The following is a 17,747-nucleotide window of genomic DNA, read 5'->3' on the forward strand; positions in this document are numbered from 1 at the left end:
AGATTTCCTAATTCACAACTCAAACTCCTCATCATCTTTGAATTCTTCTCTCTTATACCTTCTATATTCCAACTATCATCAAGAACTGGTGATTTTTCCTTTGCAGTATCTTTCTAATCTTTTTCTCTTGTTTACCTCCTAGTCCTCCTGTTAATATCTAAATTCTGGCCTTTATTACTTCAGACTTGGACTATTACAGCTTCTTAAATCGTCTTCCAATCACCGATGTCTCTGTTGTCAAATATATGCCAATGTTTTCCTAAAATGTTTTCATCATCTTCCCACTAGATTTTAACCCACAGCATGTCAGGAATTCATTGACCTTTGAACACTATCCAACCTGGCATATATGTTTAACTAACCAATGTTTGTTGAATGAATACATAGTATCACAATACATAAATCACCTCTTTCTTTTTTATTTTTATTTTTTATTTTTAGAGAAAGAGCGCATGAGCAGGGAAGAGGGGCAGAGAGAGAGAGAGAGAGAGAGAGAGAGAGAGACTTAAGCAGGTTCCATGTTCAGTGTGAAGCCCAACTTGGGACTCAATCCCACAACCCTGTGATCATGACCTGAGCTGAAATCAAGAGTCAGATGCTCAACTGACTGAGCCACCCAGGCTCCCCTCCTCACTCTCTTTAAAACTTTCATTAATTTCCCACTATGTATTACAGAAGGCACAAACTCAAATACCTAAATACTTACTGGGGCCAAGCAGGAAATGTGAGTAAAGTTGCAAACCAACAGGAAGTGGTGGGGACAATGACAAACTAGAGAGTACATATCCTACCTATGCTGGCAGCTGCTTGCTGCTGCCACAATGAAAGATAGGTCCAGTACTTCCAGGTCTTCTGATTTTTCAAGATAAGCTGAAAGTACAGATTTCTTTGTAGAATTTGGTTTTTAAATAGTGACAACTAATTCCATTTAAAAATTTAAAAAACCCCCAAAAAAAACCCAAAAGCCAGGCAAAGCACACCTATGAGCCAAATCCAGCCGTCAAGTTACAAGTTGGTGACTCTGCTCTGTAGGATAAAGGACAAACTCCCTAACATTTGAAGTCCATCACTGTGAATCCCAGGCTAACTTACCAAAGTCTTTTGCCCACTATTTTCATATAAGAACCCTCTGCTCTAGTCTAGCAGTTTTCAAACTTTAGGCTGTATCAGAATCACCTGGAGGGTTTGTTAAAACACAGACTGGTGGGCCTCACTGCCCGTTCTGATTCAGCATGTCTCAAGTATGGCCTGAGAACTTCCATTTCTAAGCTGTAACAAGTTCCCAGGTGATGCTGATGCTACTTGTCCACGGACCACACTTTGGGAACCACTGCTCTAGTTAAACACTTCATTGTCTCTAATACACACTGAATTTTGCTCACATGATTCTACCTTTCCAGAAAGCCTTCCCTCTTCTTTTCAGCCCACCTCCTTCTGCAAACTTTCTCTGAATATGACAATCTTCCATACCACCAAATTCCTACAGCACTTATTGTCCATACCATGTTCCCCTTATCCATCACTGCTTGGTGGTTTTTTGTTTGTTTGTTTTTTTGTTTTTGTTTTTGTTTTATTGTTAACTGTTTGTATATAGGTGCCAGTGAAGTTTTGTACTCTCAGAGATCACTGTTTGGGTCACTACTTTATACACCTGACTGTAAACCACCTGAAGGCTTGTAGCCCTCAAGCTATCAGGTAGCATGGTATACAAGTTGGTACTCATTAAACATTTCTCTTTCTTTAGGATTTTATTTTTAAGTTAGCTCTACATCCAATGTGGGGCTCAAACTTACAACATTGAGACCAAGAGTTACATGCTCTATTGACTGAGCCAGTGAGGAGGCACCTCCTCCCTAAATGTTTCTTTCTTTTTAAAAAAAATTTTTTAATCTTTATTTTTTTTAATATGAAATTTATTGTCAAATTGGTTTCCATACAACACCCAGTGCTCATCGCAACAGGTGCCCTCCTCAATGCCCATCACCCTCTTTATTTATTTTTGAGAGAGAGACACCATGTGAGCAGGGGAAGAGCAGAGAGAAAAGGAGACACAGAATCCGAAGCAGGCTCCAGGCCCTGAGCTGTCAGCACAGAGCCCGACGTGGGCCTCGAACTCACAAACTGCGACACCATGACCTGAGCCAAAGTCAGACACTTAACCGATTGAGCCAGTCAGGTGCCCCTCTTTTTTTTCTTAATGTTTATTTTTGAGAGAGAGAGAGAGAGAGAGAGCGAGCGAGAGCACAAGCAGGAGGGAGAGGGCAACACAGAATCCAAAGCAGGCTCCAGGCTGTGAGCTGTTAGCACAGAGCCCAATGCAGGACTCAAACCCACAAACTGTGAGATCATGACCTGAGCTGAAATCAGATGCTTAATGGACTTAGCCACCCAGGTGTCCTGTCACTAAACGTTTCTTAAATGAACATCTAACGGATCCATGAAATCAAAGTACAGATAAGTGAGCCTGAAATTTTGGTGTATTATTTTTCTTAGAGAACTTTTAGTCCTGTGTAATGGCTTTGTCAGAATGGACAACTAATAAAAATCGGATATTTTGCAAATAAATTGCCAGTGGTAATGATTCTGTAGCAACACATTTTGTATAAAAATAGAAGTCAATGGTAAAAAAAACAAACAAACAAAAAAAACAACACAGATTTCAAAATTGGTAACAGTAAATCTTTGATCTCAAGGATTCCTTATCCCCTGCAAGGATGTGAACTAGTCCACATCACAACATAATACCTATTTAATAGAATTCTGTATTTGTACAACGTGCAATAAAAAAGATGAAAGTAAGTCACTCCCCATGATATTCAGAAATACTCATCAGTCACTTCAGACATAGTTTGGATAATATACTTATGCATGATTCTAAATGCTAAGTGAAAACAAAATCAAAAGCTGTTTGTTCACCTACTCACTTCCACCTAGAGTCACATCTGCTATCATGTGATTTCAAGGATGAATTAGGCGTATAAACTAGGGTCTTCAGGTTAAACCAGAATAAAGCCACAGATGACTTTACAGAGTAAACCCTATTTGGGAACTACTAGAAGAAAAAATCAGAAATACCATATATTCTGATACGTAGTCCTATGTTATCTGGCTTTTTTTTTTTTTTTTTTAACAACTCCACACTTGATATTAGCATCAACAAGATAAGAGAAAAGTTATCATTTAGGTAAAGACAGAGAGTCCAATTCAGAAAGAAAAACAACAAAAACCACCCAGAAGTCTATGAAGTACATTTACAGCTTTAAGATAGCAGAGATGTTACCTTCTATCAGGATACTTGTCCTACCTACTAGGACCATAATGATCTTGTCTGCATGAGGATTCAGCCAAGACACTCCACACTTCTATGTTGAGTAGGTACCACGCAAACTGGGGGAAAAAAGAATTGTAAAGCCAAATCAACAAAACATTAAGTGGACTATTCCAAGTTTAAAAGCATTAGTATTCTAAAAACAAAGAAAATTTATTCAGCAAGATAATCCTGAAACTTCACAGTAAACCTACCAGAAATTATGGAATATTACCAGATTAATTGCTAAATAGCAACTTCCTACTCTACTATCTGTATCATCAGATGTTTCTTACTAATAGATGACTGAATAACATCAAGTTCTTTGGCAGAGAATGTGGAGGTTCAGAAGACTGAAGACTCTAGACCCACTTCTACTATAGTATAAATATAGGCCTTTCTCTTAGCCCTATTCATATCACAACAGTTTTAACTACAAATCAAACTATGGTCAATAAAAATGTATGATTAAATAACTACAAAGTGCATGCAATTAAAGTATGTGCCTATCAAGAAATCTCATTACAATCAAATTTTCATTTTATAAATGAATCTATAGGCCTGTGTTCAAACAAGGAAAGTCTTGGACTGACTTGCATATTGTACAGTAACCAATTTTTAGAATGAACTCCAAATATACAGCCCGTAATAGAAGATGCCCTAACCTCTGTTTTCTGCCAGTTATCAATAGGGTACATCTTCAGAACCTTAGACAAAAACTCATCATAACTTTATGAATTCCATATCAGAGTAAACCCCTTCAATGCACGGTGATTCCACCAAGGACCCATCAGAGTGAGGCATACAAACAGGAAATGCACCAGAAATACAGTAAGCTACCAAAGGGCAGGGGATGGAGGGTTGGGCAAAACAAGTGAAGGGGAGTGGGAGACGCAGGCTTCCAGTTATGCAATGAATAAATCATGGGAATAAAAGGGACTTAGGGAATAAGTTAAGGCATAGGAAATATAGTCAATGATACCATAATAGCATCATAGTGACTTATGGTAGGTACATTTGCGTGAGCATAACGCCTAGAGAAAGTGAATCACCTGAAACGAATGTAGCACTGCGAGTCAACTATACTCAAAAACAAAAACAAAAAAGAGAGAGAGAGAGAGAAAGCTAAGATCATGTTAACACACAGTAGGTCTAAAAAGATTTTCAGGGCGCCTGGGTGGCTCAGCCGATGAAGCGTCTGACTTTAGCTCAGGTCGTATCTCACAGTTTCTGAGTTTGAGCCCGCCTCTCGCCCCCCCCCCCCCCCACCCCTGCCCATTGGGCTCTGTGCTGACAGCTCAGAGCCTGGAGCCTGCCTCGGATTGTCTCCCTCTCTCTCTGCCCCTCCCCCGCTCACACTCTTGTCTCTCTCAAAAATAAAAACATTACAAAAAAATTCTTAAAAAAGATTTTTAGCGCTTATTGCAAATCAGCATGTTCCCTCTATCCACACAATTCAAAAACAAACTACATAATCAAAGAGAAAAAAAAAAAAAAGGAGGGGGACATTAGGCCAAAGACCTCTGGAAGAGGTGTAGGGATTAAGTTCTCCCTAAAGAAATGGAGAGGGAAGATGTAGAAAGAAGTCTTAAAAGAAATTTTAAATTCAATTTGAAATGAAGAATAACGCAGAGCAGAGCTTCTGCAAATTTCCTAACCGTTGTCTTGGCACCCAGAGTTCCCATCGTTCTTAAAGACTAACTCTCACTGAATGAAGGCATAATTACAAAGGTCCTCTGAAAAAGGAGAACAATACTTTTGAGTACTCCTTTTCATTCGTGTGCCCAGGGGAAAAAAACACCAAAAGGCAAGAGGTTCCAACTTTAGGCAACCTGCAGAAAAGGGGGCTGCGGACGAGTCAAGCATCAGCAAAAAGGGAATCGGGCTGTTCTGGGTGGGCAGCCTCGGGCACATGGAAGGGAATGGGGCGGAGGGCCTGCCCCCCCCCCCCCCCCGGAGGGCCTGCCCCCCCCCCCCCCCCCGAGCTCTCCTCGTGGCCCCGCCGCCTCTCCCACCCCAGCTGACAGCACTTTTCTCCTCGCCGGAGCCTCTCCCACCCCAGGTGACAGCACTATGCCAGCCTCACTCCCAACCACCGCCCTGGGAAAAGTCCTCAACGGCCTCATCGAAATGTGTTTGGCCTCGGAAGTCCGCCGGATGCGCCGTCCCTTACATAATTAGCCAGAGTTAGAAGCCAGGAGTGGGATAAGGAAACCAAGAGTCAGGGCAGCTTCGGGAGAGGCTGAGGCGGCGCAGGCGGCTGCAGCCACGCTGGCTGTGGTGTGAGGCAAGGGGCGGACGCGCCTGCAGGACGCGAAACGCTGTAAAGCCGGCGCGGGGTGGCGCTCCGACCACTGCGGCGGGGAAGCCCGGCCCGCAGGGAAGCAAGCCTCCTGAGGTGAGGGCGCAACGACCGTCGCGCCGCCGGAAACGCCCGGCCTGCAGGACGTCACGCCGCTGCCCCGGACGGGCCCGCTTCGAGCCCCCACTAGGCCACCCAGCCCCGTCCCGGGGCCGACACTAGCGCCTCTGCGGCCCGCACACTCACCGCGCGCGCGCGCGCCGCTCGGCGCGGCCGCCCGCCCTCCACACGACCTCCGCCCCGCCCCCCCCGCGCCCGGCCCGCAGACGGGGCCCCTTTGCGGCGGCGGCGTCGGGGCTACGTCACGGGCGCGTGCGCTCTCCGCGCGCACTGGCAACGGCTGCGGCGGAACGTTACCCGCTTGGCGTGCTGGTTTCCTTAGAAACGGAGCCGGCCGGGCGGCGGCAGAGAAACGTCGGTTACAGTGGGGTCCCTGGTGAAGCCAAGATGCCGTCTAAGGGAAAGGACAAAAAGAAAGGCAAGAACAAAGGCAAAGACAAGAAGTAAGGAGAGGCCACCCGGGGTTCCTCTCTCCCTGGGCCTACCCTCCGATGATTCGGAGCTGGGAGCCGCCTGCAAGCTGGGGCTGGCCAGCTGGCTAACTGCCGTCCTCTTGCTCTCCCCGCTTCTGAAAAGGATAGCCCGCATTGTTCAGAAATTCCCCAAATGCATGCCAAACCATACTGCTCCAACCTAGACAATGGAATGTGAGGTTTGGGACCCTGAATAATTTAGACACAGCCCCTGCCTATGAGTAATACGTTAACGGTGGAAGCAGATACATTACCAAAGAATGGAGTAGAAGACCAAATGAACTAGGTGGGTGCTAGTGGAGAGAAAAAGATCTGGGAATGAGGAGGAAGGATTGGTTCTGACACTAGAAGTGAAGGTCACACTTCAGAATAACATTTCTTGGTATATTGAAGGTCCTCTAGACCAGCGCTGTCCAATAGGGTAGTGATCAGCCATTTGTGGCTACTAAACTAAAATTAATTAAAATTAAAACTTCAGATCCTTAATTGTATTGGCTACATTTCATATGCTCAGTAGGCTACTGGTGACTGTTTTGGACCGCCTAGGTATAGTACATTTCCATCACGACAGAAACTTCTATCAGACTGTATTGCTTTAGAACAGTGGTTCTCAACTGGGGGTGATTTTGGCTCCCAGGGGACATTTGGCACTATCTAGAGACATTTTTGGTCGTCACATCTAGGGATGTGTGCTACCGGCATCCAGTGGGTAGAGATCAAGGATACTGTTAAACATCCTGCAGTGCTCTGGCCAACTCCCACCTGCACCCCAAACAAAGAATCATTTGGCTTAGGATGTCGGTAGTGCCACGACGGTAGAGCCCTGCTCAAGCCTATAAGCTTCTCTTGGGACGCCTGGGTGGCTCAGTCAGTTAAGCGTCTGACTTTGGCTCAGGTCATGATCTCATGGTTTGTGAGTTCGAGCCCCACATCAGGCTCTGTGCTTACAGTGCAGAGCCTGCTTGGGGTTCTCTCTCCCTCTGTCTCTGCCCCTGCCCTTCTCACACTTTCTCTCTCTCTCACAATAAATAAATAAATGAAATGAAAAATGAAAGACTATAAGCTTCTCTAGAATAGGCACTTAGCATTATTCACCATATCTCCAGCTCCTAGCAAAAAGTCTAAAACACAGTGGATGCTTATTATTTGTTAAATAAAAAAATTAAGGTGTCTGCTTGTGTATACTGCAACTTGAATCTTTTCTTTTTTCCATGGGAGCTATGCTCTGGGTTTGTTTTGTGTGTGTGTGTTTTTGTTTTTTGTTTTTTGTCTTGCCCCTAGCCTGAGAGATCTCTGCTTTGTTGTTGAGAATATCTTGAACATCTAGAGAATCTCTGAGTGATTCAAGTAGTTCCTTGGGGCTTTTGAAGGATTCCTTTTGGTTCAAAGGAAAACCTAAAAGATTTGACCAAATTGGGTAATTGTTCAGATTTCCCCAAACTGATCAGAATGCCTGAAGTAGGTATTGCTCTAGCAGGCTTGGAGTTGCTGCTGGATTGCCACTAGATCTGTTGAGTGACTCTACTGGTTCATTGGAATCATACATGGTGTCTAGCATCACTATGTATGTGACCATAAGGGAATCCCCCAAACTTGTAAAGTTTATGTGTACTCAGTACAGAAAGTTTAGGAAATGTGGGTAGTCAAGGCAGAAAACAAAAATCACTTGTAACCCCAGTATCCGAAGATAACCACTAATATCCTTTGGGATATTCTTTTTTTCTTTATAAAATGATAGCCCACAGTACATATTTACTTATAACTCCCCCACTCCATGTATTAATATAAGTATTCTTCTACAGTGTTATTTTTTCTTTTTTACGTAATTGCATAGTCTAGTACTTTTTAAAAGTGCCAAGGGATGGGACGCCTGGGTGGCTCAGTTGGTTGAGAGTCAACTTTTGATTTCGGCTCAGGTCATGATCCCAGGGTCATAGGATCCAGCCCCATGTCGGGCTCTGTGCTGAGCATCAAGCCTGCTTAAGATTCTGTCCCTCTGCCCCTCTCCCCTGCTCACATGCACGCGTGCTCTCTCAAACAAAATTTAAAAATAAAAAAAAAAATAGGGACGCCTGGGTGGTTCAGTTGGTTAAGCGTTCAACTTCCACTCAGGTCATGATCTTGCAATCTGTGACTTCAAGCCCTGCATTGGGCTGTTTGCTGACAGCTCAGAGGCTGGAGCCTGCTTCAGAGTCTGTGTCTGCCTCTCTCTATGCCTCTCCCCCTCTTGCGCTCTGTCTCTCTCGCTCAAAAATAAAATAAACATTACAAAAAAGATTTTTAATAAGTAAAAATGCCAAGGGCTTATCGCATTCTCAAATTCTTGGAACTCACTAGCATATGTTTTCTATTTTTGACCATGTGTCTACAGTACATCTTTCAGCAATGAGAAACATTGAAGGTAACAGACCTCTTATTCCTTGGATTTTTCCATGACTCAATTTGAGAAATACTGCTTTGTTTTTACAGTCAGTATTAGTGATTCTCTTATGAGAAATCCTATCTGCATCAACTGCTCTATGCAGCTTAGACCTGATAACCTTCGGGAAGCAACTGGACGATTATAGCAAGGCAATATATCCCTACTGCCTAAATCATGTTGGAAAGGGAGGTCAAAGCTATAACAAGCTAGGGAGTTGGAGGTGGGGCTGGCCTTAATTTGGAGAGAACAGTGGGACTGGAAAAGAATGGAGAACCAGGAGTAGGGGGTTGGGGATGGAGGGTGATAGTATAGAAAGGTCCACAGATACCTATATATGAAACTATTTAGAGTTCAAATACTGGTCTTTTTTGTTTGTTTGTTTATCTTGAGAGAGCACGTGTGAGCACACACACAAGTGGGGGAAGGGTAAAGAGGGGGTGAGAGAGAGAATCTCAAGCAGGCTCTGCACTTGGTCAGAGCAGCACCCAATGCAGGGCTTGAAACCATGAACCTTGAGATCATGATCTGAGCTGAAATCAGGAGTCTGATGCTTAACTGACCAAGCCACCCAGGCACCCCCAGGTGAAGTCTTATTATCTGAATATTTATATATCCAGTGCCTACTATATATAAGGTATATTGTTTTGTCATTCCTTGTACAACAAATCTTTACTTTGAAAAACTCTCCTTTAATATTTGAAGGCATAGATTAATCCTTAATCTTGAAGCCATACTTTATCATTATTATTTTTTAATTTCCTCTTTACTTCTGTATAACGATTATGGTTTGTTTCTCAACCATCCTTGAAGCCTGGTGCATGTGGCACCAGCTGATAAAAGTATTTAACATACTTGTTCAAGTGACTTGATCTTTTGTCAAAGGCCTAGCCAGAAAATCCCCTCAAAAAACAACCTACAACAAAACCAAAACTAGATTTGGGGTGGGTGGAAGATTACAGAACAAGGGACTTAAAGTTATAGTTACACTATGCATGTATCATCATAAAGAAAGGGAACTAAGGTAATGGATTTGCAGTACAAGAATCAAGGTCTAAAACTGGGTGAGTAGGAATAGAAGAGACCATTCAAATATGAGAAAAAGGAGTAAGGGGCACCTGGGTGGTTCAGTCAGTTAAGCAACTGATTCTTGGTTTTGGCTCAGGTCAAGATCTCACAGTTCATGAGTTCTCCCTCCCTCTCTCTGCTCCTCCCCCACTCACACTGTCTCTGTCTCTCTCAAAATAAATAAATAAACTTAAAAACATTTTTTTTAAGTAAATGAAAAGATGTGGAAGATTTATGAAATGAATTTGCCTTACCATGCCTTTCTTCTTTGTTTTTTCAGTCTCTCAGAGTTATGCTCCAAAGCTCCCCTCTTCCAAGAAGAGTCACCCAATTAACTCCCTTATCAAGCAAATGTGTATTTCCTATTAACTCATTTATCCAACAATATTTGCTTATATGTGCCGGGCAATGCCAAGCAAAACAAAAAGTAATAAAGAGAAAGGTATAGTTCTAATATAGTAGAGTAATTGTTATATGCTCTCAATGTCCTCTTCCCACGCAGGAAGATAATAAAAGCTGATGAATCTGCAGTGGACAGAGCCAAGGCCAGTGCCTCCCTCTGGGAGGCCAGGCTAGAAGTCACAGAACTCTCGAGGATTGAGTATCGTGATACTTCGCGGAGACTGGCAAAAAGTAATGAGGAGTTAAAGAAACAGCAGTATAAAATGGAGAAAGACACAATGTCTGTATTAAGTTACCTGAAGAAGCAGGATCAGGAGAAAGATAATATGGTATGTAGGTAGAAATCCTCCTGAGCCTCAATAACTACCTCTGTTATACTTGAAGCAGGATGCTATTTCTTTTTTTTTTTTTTTTACTTTATTTATTTAAATCACATTTTTTTAATTAAAAAAAATTTTTTAACATCTATTCATTTTTGAAAGGCAGAGACAAAGTGTGAATGGGGGAGGGGCAGAGAGAGAGGGAGACACAGAAACAGAAGCAGCCTCTAGGCTCTGAGCTATCAGCACAGAGCCCGACGCGGGGCTCGAACTCATGGACTGGGAGATCATGACCTGAGCCGAAGTCGGCCACTTAACTGACTGAGCCACCCAGGCTCCCCTAAATCACATTTTTTAAATATATAATTTATTGTCAAATTGGTTTCCATACAACACCCGGTGCTCATCCCAACAGGTGCCCTCCTCAATGCCCATCACCCACTTTCCCCTCTCCCCCACCCCCCATCAACCCTCAGTTTGTTCTCAGTATTTAAGAGTCTCTTATGGTTTGCCTCCTTCCCTCTCTGTAACATTTTTTTTCTCCCTTCCCCTCCCCCAGGGTCTTCTGTTAAGTTTCTCAGAATCCACATATGAGTGAAAACATATGGTATCTGTCTTTCTCTGCCTGACTTATTTCAGGATGCTATTTCAAAATGACTTTACTATTAGAATTGGCTGTTATTTTCAGCCCTTGTCCTGTTGTTTTCTTGTCTGAAACAAAGATTGATGGTCATAAGGGGACATTAAGATCCATTTTATTTTAAGAAGAAGAACATATGACCTATGTGTTTTTGATATGGATAAATACTTTTAATGATTTGTAGAGGAATTCACCTTTAATCCATGATCACATGATTATGAACCCAGCAAGTTGAATCTCCTTTTTTTAGCCAGTTGAATCTTGAATTTATCTTTCTGTACTCTAAGTGTTGAGGGTAAAGCTACTATTTTAGATCTGGAAGGAAAAGGGAAGGGAACCAATATTTTGGAGCCCCTGTTTTATGCCAGGCACTATGCTAGGAAGTTTACCGCTTTTATCTCATTAAGGACTTTTAACAACTGCATGTAGCTACAATATTGTCATTCCCATTTTACAAATTGACTCTCAGAAAGGTAACTTGCCCAAAGTCACACAGCCAGTAGGTGTTAAAGTGGAATTTAGGTGTAATTCCAAATTCTTCTCTTTCCCATTTGCCTCTATGAGCCCCATGGAGACCTAAGGGAATCTCTACCACGCTGAGGATGGTGTGCTCATTCCCATGTATGGTTTTGTACTTTAACTATTGATCATGCATTCTCAACATATTTTTTTTTTTTTTACTCAACATCATGTTTTTGTGGTATATTCATTAAAATCACCTGATTCAGTTTATTTTGTAAAAAATTATATTGGGGCACCTGGGTGGCTCAGTCAGTTAAGCGCCTGACTTCAGCTGGGGTCGAGATCGCATGGTTTGTGAGTTCAAGCTTCTTGTCAGGCTGTGTACTGATAGCTCAAAGCCTGGAGCCTGCTTCGTATTCTCTGTCTCCTCTCTCTGCCCCTCCCCTACTCAGGCTCTGTCTTTCTCTCTCTCAAAAATAAACATTAAAAAAGTAAAAAATAAAAGAATGAAAATTTATAATGAGCATGCTTTATTTTTTAATTCTTATCTGCTTTGTAATATTCCAGCAAATAAATAAACCAAAACTTATTTATCCATACCCACTGTGAGTCAGACTCCCATTTTTTCATTATTACAAATAGACTTTCAGTGAATATTCTTGTGGATGTCTGCTTGTGTCCATGATGGAGAGTTTCTCTAGAGTAGACACTTAGAAGTTAAATTACATTATGAGGTTATGCATTGTTTCAGCTTCACAGGAGTTTAAATTGAGCTCCAAAGGGGTTATACCAATTTATGCCGTCACAAGTGATGTATTAGAGTGAGGTCCTGTTTGACCACATTTTTGTCAAAACTTGATATGTTACTTAGTTTTTGTTCAATTTTACAGGTGTAAATTGATATCTTGTTTTAATTTATATTTTCCTGATTATTAGTCATTTGAGCATCTTTTATATGATCCTTCGCTCATTCTTAATTGTTTATGCATTTGCTTCCGTACACGTTGGAATTAATGCTGGTGTGATGCAAAACTTGGCTCCAGCATAAGGATGACATACAAATTCATGCCTCATTCCATAGCTTTTTCAAATACCACCTCTGCAGTCACACCTTTCCTCACTACTCTCCTTAAAGTTAAAAACAACCTCCCTTGTTTTTTCTCTGAAATATTTACTATCTTCTGTCATATTATATGTATGATAATTATATATTTGCTTATTGTCTCTTTTTCTGATTAGAATGAAACCTCACAGAAGTAAAGAATTTGGGGGCTTTTTTTTTTTCCTCAATGCTACACCTCCAGCATGTAGTGTAGGCCTAGCAAATAGTAGGCATTCATTAAAATATTTTTGCATGCATGAATGAATGGCTTGTGAGTATACTGATACTTTGAAAAAGTTAATAACAATCAAAACTAAGTTCAAGATGATAGTGAAAGCACATTACAGAAAGACTACTGAACATTTGTCTTGATTTTATATATTAAAGTAGTTTTTTATGCATTACTGTTATTTTTTTTACCTTCTTTCACAGGCAACTTCCATTTTTAAAATTACTTTCATTAGTAGGTATTAAAATTGTCTTCTATGAAGTATTATTCTAAAATAAGTTTTTAGGTCAAATAATTTTCCAAATTCATTACATAGAAGCTTTGTGGCCTGCATTAGCTAATTGATATTGATTTATGAGTATCATTTATATTTCCTGATTTTCATCTGCCTTTGTGTATCAGAGGTTAGCATCTGGCTATAGCAAATAACATAATTTTCTCACAATTATGGTTGACTACTGAAACCAAAGAGACTACCTTGGGAGGAAGAAGTATAGTAGATTCAATATATCCTGGTTTGTTACTCATTCTGCCATATCCTAGAAATGTGTTATTAAGCTTTATATAAACTGTCTATAATCTTATTTCATGTTAATTATAGAAATAATAGAAATGAGGAGTGTCTGGGTGGCTCAGTCAGTTGAACGACCAACTCTTTTTTTTTTTTTTTTTTTTTTTTTTTTTTAGTGTTTTTATTTATTTTTGAAGGAGAGACAGACAGAGCATGAGCGGGGGAAGAGCAGAGAGAGAGGGAGACACAGAATCTGAAGCAGGCTCCAGGCTCCAAGCTGTCAGCACAGAGCCCAACGGGGGGCTCGAACTCATGAACTGTGAGATCATGACCTGAGCTGAAGTCGGATGCTTAATCGACTGAGCCACCCAGGTGCCCCTGAACGACCAACTCTTAATGTGGGCTCAGGTCGTGATATTGAGATTGTGGGATCAAGCCCCACATCAGGCTCTGTGCTGAGTGTGGAGCCTGCTTGGGATTCTCTCTCTCTCCCTCTCTCTCTGTTTGTCCCCTGCTCACTCTCTGTCTCTCAAATAAACAACAACAACAAAAAAGAAATGAAATGGTTTTTGGAAACATATCTTGAACAAAATTAGGAGATTTTCCTTAAGAGTGTGTTTTTGTACTTAAAGGTTTGTTCAATCACAAAATAAATCTCATTATATTTCACACCTGTCCTATATGATTTAGGACTGTCTCAATTTATCTTTCAGAATTTTTAGGTTTCCTTTAAGCTAGTCTAATTACAATATTTCACTTACGTATCCTCTGATTCTATAACCATGTCAAGGGGTTTTCAGTTTAAAAAGCTACTCAGGGGGCACCAGGGTGGCTCAGTTGGTTGAGCGTCCAACTCTTGTTTTTGGTTCAGGTCATGATCTCACAGTTCATGATTTTGAGCCCCGCATTGGGCTTTGCACTGACAGTGCAGAGTCGGTTTGGGATTCTCTTAATCTCTCTCCCTCTCTCTCTGTCTCAAAATAAATAAATAAACTTAAAAAAAAAAATAAGCTACTCAGGTTTCCTACTAAAACATACTAGAATCTTTGGACAAATGATTGATTCCAAGGCAAGCAGGGAAAGTAAAAGATGAGCCTGGAATATTTGTGCAAGAAAGTAAGTAAAATAAAGGGTGGGTACCTGGATGGCTCAGTCAGTGGGGCATGTGACTTTTGATCTTGGGGTTGTGAGTTCAAGCCCAAAACTGGGTGTATTTACTTAAAAATAAAATTGTAAAAAAAAAAAAAAAAAGGGCACGGGTACTAGTTCGAAGGGGCTCCCACTGCCAAATCTGAGACAATCAAAATAATGACAGTAAAACATAATCCATTGAATAAAATATGTCCATACAGTAGAATATAGAAAATTACTAAATTTCCAAAGAACGGTGGAATTGAAAAAGGCACTATTTGGTGCCATGGGATTAATTGATCCCATCAAAAATCATCGGTGGATGCTAAGACTAGTGGTGAAAGTTTGATGAGCAGAAGGATATTTGCATAGTCTCAAAATATCTGTCCTTAATTTGTAAATTAACTTAATTAGAAAAGGAAAATTGTAACTTTTTAATAGTCTCAAAATATCTTTCCTTAATTTGAAAATTACTTAATCACAAAAGGAAAAGTTGTAACTTTGTAAAAATTTTAAAGGAAAAACCTAGCAGACACAATCTTAACCAATTGATGAAAACATCAGTTACCTTATGATATAATGCACTGAAAAGAATACATCATCACTTAGACAGTGTGTGCCTGCCAAAAATGCATAACCTGAATCTGCTCATGGGGAAACATCAGATAGCCCCAACTCCAGCTGGTATTCCTGAAAACTGTCAATGCCATAAAAGACAAAGACGGAGAAACTGTTCCAGATTAAAGGAGACTAGTACACATGGCAACTAAATGTAATGCATAATCAAGGATTATATCCTGGACCAAAAAAAAAAAAAAGTTGCAATAAAGGACACTACTGGAACAATTGGCAAAATTTGAATATGGACTATAGATGAAATAATAGCATATCAATGTTAAATTTCCTGACTTTGATTACTGTGCTTCTAAAAGAATTTTGGGGCAAATGTGTGGCTCAGTTGGTTAAGTGTCTGACTCGATTTCAGCTCAGGTCACGATCTGATCAGCCCTGTGTGGAGTCTGCTTAAGGTTCTCTCTCTTCCTCTCCCTATGCCCCTCCCCCCCCCCAATAAATAAATAAATAAATAAATAAATAAATAAATAGAAGAATGGAAATACATTCTAAAGTATTTAGGGGTAAAGAGGCATGATATCTTAAACCTCCTCTCTCATCGTCCAGAAAAAAAAAATGTATATCATCTCTACATATTTTAGATAGATCAATCTATACATACATAGAGTGGGAAAGCAAATGGGAAAAATTGGGTAAAAACTATATGAGAACTCTTTGTACTCTTGAAACTTTTTTCCAAAAGTTACCCAGATAAGAGAAATACAAATAAAAACTACAGTGAGATATTACCTCACACCTATTAAGATGGCTATGATCAGAAAAATAGGAAATAACAAGCCTTGGGAAAGATGCAGAGAAATTGGAGCCCTTGTGCATCGTTGGTGGGAATGAATGTAAAATGGTGCAGCCATTATGGAAAACAGTATGTAGTTTCCTCAAATAATTAAAACTAGAATCACCACATGATCCAGAAATCCACTTTTGGGTGTATTTGCAAAAGAATTTAAAGCAAGAGCTTGAAAAGATATTCGTGCACCCCCTTCATTGAAATATTATTCACAGTCAAGAGGTGGAAGCAACCCAAATGTCCATTGACAGATGAAAGGATAAAGAAAATGGATATATACATACAATACAATAATATGCAGACTTAAAAAAAAAAAAGAAAACCCTCATTAAAAAAATTTTTTTTTAAAAAAGAAGAAAGTCCTGTCACATGCTACAACATGGATGAACTTCAAGGGCATTATGCTAAGTGAAATAAGCCAGTCACAAGAGAACAAACTGTATGATTCTACTCATACAAATTATCTGAAGCAGTCAAAAGTCAAAAGCGTTGGGGAGGGGGGTAGGTAGGAGAAGAAAGTAGTGTTTTATGATATAGAGTTCCAGTTTTGCAGGATGAAAAAGTTTTAGAGATCTGTTGCACAACAATGTGAATATATTCAACACTGCCAAACTATATACTTAAAAATGGTTCAGATGGTAAATATAATGTGGTTTTTACCACAATAAAAAAAAAATAGTTACCCAGGCAATTCTGACGATAGCCAGGTTTTAGAAACTGGCAATAGCAGGTTAAGGGCATGGAATTATGCCCCCTTTTCTCTTCTTTCTACCATACTCTACCTCTCCAACCCTATTGGTTTTAATATCATGTGAAAACTAGGCTACTTAATAAAGATAAGACACAGAGCAATGTTTTTTACCTTCCTGACGGTATTTCCAACTTCTACAGATTGAAAAACTCAAACAGCAATTGAATGAAACAAAGGAAAAAGCCAAAGAGGAGAATGAGAAGTTGGTGAGTGTCTAGGTACTACTACTTTTACTTACTGGGTGGTCAGGTTTCTGGCAAGCTCAGATATTTAAGACACAAAATGAGTAAGTGAATAGGTCCTAAGAGCAGCCTCAGTGACCTTAAAGCTCACACACTTGATTGTGCAGAAGCTCAAAAATAGCAAAACTGCTTTTGTAGAAAATGATCTGGTAGTCATGGTGCTCCTGAGTTTGTCCTTTCAATGGCTTTTCAGTGGATGGAGGTAGGAAATATAAATTCAGATGCAGGAGTACAGGGTTTTTACTTGATCCAGTCTCCTTTCTCTCTCACCAGAAATTCTGGTTCTTAATATCAGGTATGATTGAGTTATTGCTTCAAACCTCAATACATCAACAGTCACAGAATAACTAACACCAACATAGATTAGTGGAAACAGTTTAAGATATTAGGGGGCACTTTTCCCCTCTGGATATATACCAATAGGGATCTATGATCAAATTACATTACCATTTGAAATAATTTCTTTCTGTGTGATTATGCCACCAACTCAAGAACACATTTTGTTTTTGATTCTGGGGAGTTGCTTTTTAAAATTATGGAATTATATAAAATTATGTAATTTTAAAGTTATGTAATTACATAATTACGTAAAATATTTATGTGGCTCCAAAGTCAAATCAAGCGAGTTATATTCTGAGAAATCAAACTATCCATGTCTTCACAATATACCAGAGTATATTGTCAAAACTGATTTTTGTCAACATGATAGGTGAAAAAGGGTATTCCAGTGTATTTCAACTTGCATTTCTCTTATTTTGAGCTAGGTTGAGCATTTTTTCATGTTTGAGGGTCATTTGCATTTCTTTTTGACAACTCATTCATTTTTTAAATTGTTATTGGCCCTTTTT

At 40.2% G+C, this 17,747-nt stretch overlaps 2 protein-coding genes across 15 annotated transcripts in view; one reads left to right on the plus strand and one right to left on the minus strand.

The window, feature by feature from the left end:
- ENTPD5 (ectonucleoside triphosphate diphosphohydrolase 5 (inactive)) overlaps positions 1–6,124 on the minus strand; it is a 45,150-nt gene extending 39,026 nt beyond the window's left edge. For 6 of the 10 annotated variants that reach the window (XM_081795958.1, XM_081795960.1, XM_081795967.1 and 3 more), the window contains exons 1-2: positions 5,856–5,973; positions 3,281–3,387 (exon numbers count right to left, since the gene is read on the minus strand). The gene's annotated coding sequence lies outside the window, so the exon portion shown is untranslated. Of the gene's footprint in view, positions 1–791; positions 871–3,280; positions 3,388–5,480; positions 5,804–5,855; positions 5,974–6,026 lie in introns of those variants that run through there. The other 4 variants (XM_081795961.1, XM_081795957.1, XM_081795955.1 and 1 more) reach the window with 3 other exon arrangements.
- Positions 6,089–17,747, plus strand: part of BBOF1 (basal body orientation factor 1) — a 53,680-nt gene continuing 42,021 nt past the window's right edge. For 4 of the 5 annotated variants that reach the window (XM_060620249.3, XM_060620246.3, XM_060620248.3 and 1 more), the window contains exons 1-3: positions 6,089–6,172; positions 10,192–10,420; positions 16,798–16,863. In XM_060620249.3, coding sequence (XP_060476232.2) covers positions 6,117–6,172; positions 10,192–10,420; positions 16,798–16,863 — 351 coding nt within the window. In that variant the 5' untranslated portion in view covers positions 6,089–6,116. Of the gene's footprint in view, positions 6,173–6,192; positions 6,489–10,191; positions 10,421–16,797; positions 16,864–17,747 lie in introns of those variants that run through there. The other variant, XM_060620250.3, reaches the window with a different exon arrangement.

This window comes from Panthera onca, chromosome B3 (genome assembly GCF_046562875.1).
Source record: "Panthera onca isolate mPanOnc1 chromosome B3, mPanOnc1 haplotype 2, whole genome shotgun sequence".
NCBI classification, from domain to species: domain Eukaryota; kingdom Metazoa; phylum Chordata; class Mammalia; order Carnivora; family Felidae; genus Panthera; species Panthera onca.